This window comes from Nicotiana tabacum, chromosome 11 (assembly GCF_000715075.1).
Source record: "Nicotiana tabacum cultivar K326 chromosome 11, ASM71507v2, whole genome shotgun sequence".
Lineage (NCBI taxonomy): Eukaryota > Viridiplantae > Streptophyta > Magnoliopsida > Solanales > Solanaceae > Nicotiana > Nicotiana tabacum.
The window spans coordinates 161,793,126-161,802,380 of NC_134090.1; the positions used below are offsets into that span (position 1 = coordinate 161,793,126).

Sequence of the window (9,255 nt, forward strand, 5' to 3'; positions counted from 1 at the left end):
CATGAGGCACTTGGCATAGTGAATTTCATACAGTATGTGCATTGGTATGTAGATTTAGCGGAGTTATACTCCTTCACCACGTTCACATCTGCTTTATTTCCCTGCTTTGAGCTGTTTAATTAACTGAAAGCATGCCTACGTTTTTGTACGATATTTATGTGTATCTTATGAAGAGGTTGAGTTCATCACTACTTTTTAGTTCATAGTTTGGGCTTGTTACTAACTGAGTTAGTGTACTCACGTTACCCCCTACACCTTGTGTGTAGATCCAGGTATTTATGGTCCCAGTAGCAGCCGTTTATCGAGGTCGCAGGCTGTGGAGTTGCTGAGGTATCTGCATGGCGTTCGCAGGCCTTGGCTCTCCTTCTCATTTCCAGTTGTATTTTTTTGTTGGTTCTTAGACACTTTAATAGACTATGTAATTACCTTAGACGCTCATGATCTCAGTGACACTGGGGTTTTGGGACGATTGTATCGTAATATAAATATTTCTTTTATGTCTTAAATGATTCGTTTTAAAAAATGATGAAAGTTTTTCTCCAATGATCTTTAATATTTACATTGTGGTATTGGATCGCGTTGGTTTGAGGCTGGCCTAGTTCCATGATAGGCGACATCACGACGGTCTGAGTTTTAGGTCGTGACAGCTTGCTTCACCTCGTGCCATGAAACAGTTTTCAGTGTCTTCATTACATTCATCGCCTGATGCATCTTCATCAGTCCATCAACCAGAATATTTGTTCATATCATTTTCCAAAATAGTCATGAAGCGCAGGTTTTCAATTTCTTCATGTTCTCATCTATCTTCATTATTAGCTTCCAAAGGATTTATTTTTATCGAACCCTCTAGAGACTTTTCTTTTAAGGTTTGGGTATTTAGCTTGAACATGTCCATACTTTCCACACTCAAAATACTTTCTGTCATTCTTGTCTTATTTATTGCATTGTCTGGTTCGTCTAGATGGCATCCTTTTTTCTATATCTTCTCATCAATCCTTTCATGTTTCTTGATACCATGGCAATTTCTTCTTCAAAAACTTCTGGATCATCATCAATATCATTTTCATGTCATTCATCAATAGTCTTGAAAGCAACTATTTTCTTATTTTCTTCCTGATGCATTTTCTTGAGATGGGTTTTCTCAAATGCTATAAGATCTCCTTGTAGTTCATCATATCAAAGTTTTGTCTAGATCCTGAGATTCAAGTGCAACTACTTTTGTCTGCCATGTAGTAGGCATGCTTCTTAGAATTTTCGAACTTGATCACCACTTGAGTAAGATTTACCAAAGGCTTTCAGATCACCAATGATTTTGCTGAATCTTGCAAACATCTCCTCAATGGATTCTCCTTCTTTCATCTGGAAGAGTTCATAATCATGAACTAATAGGTTTATCCGAGTTTCTTTCACTTTGCTGATTCCTTCATAGGTACCTTCTAGTTTGTCCCACATTTCTTTGGCGGTATCACAACTTAAAATTTTCTCGTACTCTGCTCCACTTATAGGATTATAAAGCAAGTTTTGTGCTTTAGAACTAACTTGAATGACAACCATTTGCTCGTTTGTGTATTCATCTATATCTTCAGGATCTGCAAGTGGTTAAGTTGTTGTTGGCAGTGCATAATTTCTCTTTTTGGTAACACTCCATACTTTGACATCATAGGACTTTGCATAAATTTTTATGCACACTTTCTAGTGGTAAAAGTGTTGTCCATTGAAATATGGTGGCCTTACTTGTGATGTCCCTTCTTGAGATAGTGCTCCAATTGTTACTTGATTTGATATGATCTTTTCTCACTAGTTATTAAACAAAAGATAAAAGTGTGAAATTAACTTTGATACCAATTAAAAGTACAAGAGGGAGGGGGAGGGGTGAATTATCGATTTTTTTTTTGTACCCTAAGTAGTTGACTAGTTTACTAATTAGTCGACTGAAGGTAAGAGCAGAATATAAGTAAAGCAAAAATAAAATGTCGGAATTAAAGACACAATGATTTTATATTGGTTCAGATTCAATCTGAATCTTACGTCTAGTCCCTTTGGGTTGCAAGAGTGTTCTCTTTCAGTATTTGAAGTTTCTCGATACAAGAGAGCTGATATAGCTTTACTCCAACAACTTAGTCACTATGTCACCTCGCTTCTTGATACAATGCATCACCATTGTTTTTCTCTTTTTCTTCTCTCACTAATTATAAAGCAGATCTAAAGTGAACTATATATAGTGTTTGTTTGGAGTAGAACAAAAGGAGTGATAATGGTTCGTTCATAGTATACTTCTTCAAAGCTGATGCAATGGGTACTTATACTTCGTGAGGCCTTCATGTCTTGTGAATCTTGAGAGATTGTGAACTCAAGGGAATTGATCTCATAAGGAATCGTAGATTGATTCTTTCCAAGTATGGAATATTCTTTTTATTGATCTGCCTTGACTTATGGTCTTGATTTATTTCTTCTTTTGTTGAATGGATATTTCCGTTATCAAAACCTTTGATTTCTGCTTCGATTGACGTCCTTATATGAAGGAATCTTCAGTGCATAATTTCGTGCCCTTGATTTCCTTTTATTGAGGTCCTTCCTTTAATATCCTCATTGATCTCATACAAAATCCTTGATTGCTTTTGCATTTGATTTTCTGCTACTTCTTCTTTTTTCGTCTTGATTTTTCTATGTCTCTTTTCCATTGCTCGAGAATTGTTTCTGCACATAAAGAATAATTCGTTATTTTGCATCATTAAAATTTACTTAGACCTAAAAGTTGGGACTCGTATTTGAACTTGTACCTCCGTTACAAGAGTAGTTAGTCCTCATTTAAAAATCCGAATGCATTTATCAAAAGCACAAATTCTTCAATAGTGGGCTCTCCTGCCACTTTTCTATATACATATGATGAGAGTTTTCAGAAGAGAAGGGGTCGGATACTGTGTGTCTTGTCTGGGGTTGAGAGTGACTTGAGCATCTGCATACACTTACAAATCATGGCACTGAAAAACATGGCATTTTAATGAGCATTTAAAACTGGAATAGTACCTTTGAAAAGGACAGTTGAGCAATATGGGAAAAACATTACTTTTAATCCTATTTTCCAGCTTTTTCTTATAGTCATTGGTCCGCCAATTGGACCCTATAGAAACTACTTTTTTTGTGTCATTCAGTGTTTAGTATCCGTATTAAAATCCTGACTAAATTTAAATTCGTGCAGAGAAGTTTATCATTGGATGGTAAAACATTCTCTAATAAAGATGATTTCATATTCAGAGTTCGAACTCGAGACGTATGATTAAGAATAAATGTATACTTATCGTTCCATCGCAAACCCTAATTGGTCCCATGGCTGCTTTGGCTTCATATTCGTATATAACATGAAATAGACTTTCTTGAAAACATAGCTTTAATCCTATTTCCAGCCTTTTTTTCTTGTACTCATTGGTCCACCACTTAGAATCATAGCAACTAACATACGTGGCTTCATATTCTTTTACACATTGAAATCGACTTTCTGGATATTGTTGGGTTAATAATTAGGTGTAGAGGGTGAAATTGGATCATTTCCATCTTTGGTAAATTTCCATCCCATCATGAAATCAAAGGGTCAAAAAGGGATTTAGATAATATGGAGCTCAAAGCCGAGGCAGATCTAGAACATGTTCAACTGATCGAACACACTGATATACAAAAAATGCGATGATTCTGAATTTAATAGAACACATTACATTCTGAATTCATTGAACTTAAAATTAGCTTATGGTCACTATAATTCACTTACAACAATTGGATTCATGTCGCTTTTTCTCTTATAGTGAGTAGGCTAAGATTTAGCATAGAATTTCTTATTTAGTGCTTGACGATCAATTGGTTTAAGCCAAAAAGTTCTACTTTTTTAAAGGGCGGTTCGGTGCAAGAAATATCGTTCGTTCACACAAGGTTCGGGAAAGCATTGCACACCAAGAGGGTGTGATATACAAGTATCAGTGGCTGATTCTATGACTCGAACCCGTGACCTATAGGTCATACAAAGACAACTTTATCGTTGCTCCAAAACACCCCTTCAAAATGATCAGATTTTCTATTTTATCTCTGTATCCCACTTGTGTAAGGTAAATATGTCATAACCTAGGATTTTTCTAAATAGTGTGATAAATCTTCAAATTATTTGACAAAGAAATTTAAGCTGTTCTATAACAGTTGAACCAGATAAATGGACAAAAGAAAAGACAAAGGAGAAGGAGGAGCAATCAGTAAGGATTTTCCAACGCTTATTATATTACCAGCGTAAAGAACTTATACACTGTATATTATATTAGGTTATTACTCTATTTTTCAGGTTATCGTATTATGCTTGATATACAAACTTACCTGTTGTTATATGTCAATTTTAATCTGACAGTGTAAAATAACATAAAAAAGATATCATAATAAGTGAAATATTTAATGAAGACCAAGACAAGATTTATATAGTAACAAACACATTTTATTATATCTAGTCTTATAACAAAAGAGAGTTAACCTTGTACACTCCATAACATGTCCAAAATCTCACTACCATTTCATGGGCAAAAAAGTAATTGGACTACTACTACTACTGTTAAACTACTCAAATTTTTCACCTTCTGTAAATGGAAGATGACAAATAATTAGTCAAACCTGGAAAAACCTCTCTACAAACTGCAGCCTCTTTTGACACTTGGAACTGTTTATTACAAGAGTTGCATGTTATTATCTTCACATGTGACTGTGAACCAACAATCTTCATTTCTGCACAGTCTTTTAGGAGCTGAACAGTACTGTATTCACCTAATAATTGTTGTCTAATTTCCCTTGCTTTTGCCATTTCTAGGTTGGCTAATTCAATCAAACACTTTGCTTCTTGTCTCTTCTCTGCAGCCATTGCCTTTTCTTCCATTGCTATTTTCAGGATTTCTTTTGCTTCACTTTTTAGTTTTGATACTTGTATTGTTGTGTCTTCTATGATCAAAGCTGCTGCTTTCTCATTGTGTTGGACTTGGTAATAGTTACTATCACTTTGACCACCAAATGACAAATTTAATTGTGGGGTTTGTTCATTTTCCAAGAAAGAAGAATGATTATATGTGTTTTGGTTATAATTGGAAGAAGTGAAAAGCTCAAGTTCAAGATTAGGGTGAGTGATATTCTTAGGCATTCTTGAATTTGAGTAGTTTGAAAAACATTGAGCTGGCTTTGGTTTTTGCACATCACATTCTTTAGTAGTAGTTGTACCTTGTGCTTTGCATGAATCTTGATGTTCAATAAAGGTTTCAACTCTGAAACAAGCAATTAAAATGAGGGGAAAAAATTAAAAAAGGGTAGAAACTTGTACCACTGAATATGTTAAAAAAAAAAAAGGCACACTGAATATGTAGTACCTTACAAAACAATCATTAGGTTTAAGACTACGTATTTTTCCAATTCAAGTGACATGGCAATCTCATCTTGATCTATGTGTATACTATGTATTCTTAAATTTAGTTTAATTAGTATATACTATACACTGATGGATAACCCGGTGCACTAAGCTTCCGCTATGCGAGGAGTCCGTAGAAGAGCCGGATCAAAAGGGTTGCCTTACCCTATATTTTAATGAGAGGCTGTTTCCACGGCTCGGACTCGTAATCTCCTGGCCACGTGGCAGTAACCTTACCAGTTTACACTATGCGGCCATCTAAAAAATAAATAGAAATAACATTTCATAAAAGTGAAATTAGTAACCTAAAATAATAATTACATGCTACAGCATGTTAAAATCCACTACTAAAAAAAAGTAGTCCAGTACACTAAGCTCCTTTTATGCACGAGGTCCGGGATGAGCAGAATCACATTAGATCTTATGTACGTAGCGTTATCTTGCATTTCTGCAAGAGACTGTTTCCGCTACTTGAACTCGTGAACTTCTTATCATATGATGATAACATTTACCGTTATGTCAAAGACTCTTTCTTTAAAATAGTGTGGTTTTTTGCAGCGTATATAAATTATTTTTTTAATCTTCTTCTTCTTTAGAGAAAAATTGGATAAAAGAAGACAAACCTGGAGAAAACTCGACCACAGTCACAAGAATGGCCTCTAGTACCACAAGTTTTGATGTGAGCTTTATAATCCGATTGTACAGCATAACCTTTAGAGCATTTCTGACAAACCCATTGTTTGTAATTGCTATGTTTCCTTCTGAAATGTTTTTTGATTCCCACAAGGTCTCCTAGTGCATGGCTTGGATCATGGTGCACACAACTTGGCTCTGGGCACACATATACTCTCTTCTTTACTTGCTCCATCTCATTCTTCTCTTCTTCCTTCAACAACAATTATACCCTTTATATAAGTGCTTAAACTTTTAAACAAAATGATCACACAATTTAATACAATATCATAAAAAAATATGGATTCATAGATTCAATTCCCATACATATTATCAAAAAGAATTTATGTGTTTAACTAGGTCTTCTCTAAATTTTCCCAGTCCTCTATCTCTATATCAACTCCTCCTATTTATAGGCTAGAATTAAACATTATTTATTCAAAGTTTTTCACTTTCAGCCTGTATATTCCCTCCCATGTGCATCTGCCTGTTACTGTCAGTTTGACGCATGAAAAAAAAGAAGTTAGGTTAGAGGTAATTGAGAGTATGCTCTCGCTAATAGTTTAAACTTTTCCATAGATTGAATACCCACACAGGAATACAATACCTTCTTCTTCAGCTTCCATGGAACCTTATGGCGGCGCCGGTGCATCTGAAGATTCTGTTCTCTTTGAAAGCTAAGGTTACAAATTTCACAAACGTAACGATCGGATTCCATTAGCATCTCAGCAGTGAGATATACAACTTGTGCATCAGGATCTGCAATTAATTATAAACTCGGGTTCGTGAGTTTGGCAAAACCTAATACTTTTGACTATATAGATAGGGTTAGATATATATTTCAGAATTTAATCACTCAAACTTAGAACCCATAACGTCTAAATTTTGAATCTGCCAAACTTATTTTAAAGTTATAATGGATACCACAAGAGATCAGAAAAAGAAAGATTATGTATATATGTAAGTAGAAAAAGTAAAGAAAATTCTACTAAGTAACTAATTAACCTGGAGTACCAGCAGGTCTTCTTTTTCTTTTGATAATAAAACCATTTTCTGGGGAAGAAAATGGTTCAGAATGAGAAGGAGCTGGAAACAAGAAAGAGTGGCTGGCTAGCATGGGTTACTGTTGAACTGAGATATTCAACTAATTTTTTTGCTGTTGCTTTTTGGCTTCTTAACTTTTCTATCTATTTGGATAGAGGAGGTATATATATATATATATATATATATATATATATATATATATATATATATATATATATATATATATATATATATATATATATATATATATATATATATATATATATATATATATATATATATATATATATAAAGTATGCTTCCGATTATTTTTTCTTTTTTAAAACATAGGAAAAAGGATTATTTTATACCATTAACATAATTTAAACTGTTATAGCAGTTTAATTATAACAGTTTAATTATTATTTATTCTAGATATAATTCAATCTTTATATCCTATGTGAACCTACTACCACTTGGGGAGCCAAACAAAGTTTTTTTTTAATCACATTTTTTGCAAATATTTTTTAAATATTTGAAATTGTCAACTATATATTGTGACTTATATTATTTTTTATGTAGTTTCTACGTATGTAAATTTTACATATGTTCGAATTCGCACAAAAAATTAGTCAATTCAGCTCTTGTACTTTGAATAGATTTATATAAACTGGAATAGAGAGAATACTAAATAGAATTAACTACAATTACCTTTTAATAGATTTGATTGTATAAGTTTTCTCACGTCATCAGTGTATGAAATTTAAACTACTTATAAAAGTAATCATAAGTGAATTTTACAATAAGTATTACTCCCTCGGAATGTGTCTTACTTTTTATTTTACTTTGTTTCAAAAAGAATATCTTTTCTATATATCAGTAACTCTTTATTAACTCAAACTTTTCACATGACATATTTAAGACCTAATAAGATTCAAGACATTTTGGTACAGTACACAACTCACATCTTCAATTTTAGACCACGAGATTTTACTTTTTTTTTTACCTTCTTAAACTTTGTGTATAATTAAATCAAGACACATAAATTGAAATGGAAGGGGTAATGATAATAAGATAAGAATGATAATTAATTTGATATAATATAATAACTATATTGATATTAGCTATACTATTGGTGCATATACCTTAAATCAAGAACTTATCTCATTATTATTTTTCCTTTTGTAAGTACGTGACACAAATATTTTCGTATGAGACGTACTTAGTACCATGCCAGTGAAAATTCCTGTGAGATTTGATATAGTAGATAGAAGTACCTAAATCTGAAAAGAGGGATAAAACATCTTTTCAAGTCTAAGTAATCTTTGTCTGATGGTTGAGATATATCACTAATTAACAAAAGCCAAATGGAAATGAATGTTAAGTGCAGACTGGGTGAAGTAGTCCTCTAACTTTTTTGGTTTCATATTTTGTCTACGTTAAAGTATCACGTGATAATTTTTACGATATGATAATCTAATCCTTATAGTAAAATATTATTTTCAAATTAATGTTTGATTATAAAAATTATTTAATTATTTTAACTTCAACTTGATATATATTTGAATGCTAATATCTTTGTATTACAATTAGGTCCATGATGTCGTGCTATATAATTTCATATATTTTGACGTTATTTACCCTACTTGGTTGTTGTTTGGATGCTAATTTATGCGACAATTAAGCTTAATAGAGTTTATTTTACGTGTAGGAATACTTGTACATGAAATGGAAAAAAGTTGCACGAAATAGTACCTCAAAGCTACAAAATGGAGCAATAAAAGAAGACGTGCAAGGCAATGAAAAGTCACGTCCATAGATAGTGCAAGGCTTTGTCCAGGACATTGTCATTGGCGCCTCTGATAGTGCCTCACAGGGAAATGTTGACGCCTCTGATGGTGCCTCGCGGAGTAATGTTGGTGCCTCTTCAATGCCCCGCACTTACGATGCTTATCCGAGCCACTTTTATTTTCTCACTATGTTTGGATGTGTAGACCTCGGCCACACCTTATATATATACCTCTTAAAGTTAATTTTTTGAAAAAGAGACACTATTGGAGAGGCAAAAGGCTATAGAAATACTCTGGAGAGCGGATCACAATAGTTTTTCTCTCTGTTCTTTCTTAATCTATATTTTAATG

General features: G+C 33.2%; 1 protein-coding gene across 1 annotated transcript; it reads right to left on the bottom strand.

The window, feature by feature from the left end:
• Positions 1 to 4,467: 4,467 nt before the first annotated feature.
• LOC107785991 (uncharacterized) lies at positions 4,468 to 7,278 on the bottom strand. Its single transcript, XM_016607423.2, has 4 exons — positions 7,097 to 7,278; positions 6,699 to 6,850; positions 6,043 to 6,305; positions 4,468 to 5,279 (listed from the first exon to the last, which is right to left on the bottom strand). The coding sequence occupies exons 1-4, from the start codon at positions 7,206 to 7,208 to the stop codon at positions 4,601 to 4,603; spliced, it is 1,206 nt and encodes a 401-aa protein (XP_016462909.2). The 5' UTR covers positions 7,209 to 7,278; the 3' UTR covers positions 4,468 to 4,600.
• Positions 7,279 to 9,255: the final 1,977 nt, after the last annotated feature.

Coding starts and splice junctions, on each gene's coding strand:
- LOC107785991 (XM_016607423.2), bottom strand. CDS start 7,208: ATGCTAGCCAGCCACTCTTTCTTGTTTCCAGCTCCTTCTCATTCTGAA. Junction 6,306..6,698: donor CATGGAAGCTGAAGAAGAAG/GTATTGTATTCC, acceptor TTGTTGTTGAAG/GAAGAAGAGAAGAATGAGAT. Junction 5,280..6,042: donor TGTGGTCGAGTTTTCTCCAG/GTTTGTCTTCTT, acceptor TGCTTGTTTCAG/AGTTGAAACCTTTATTGAAC.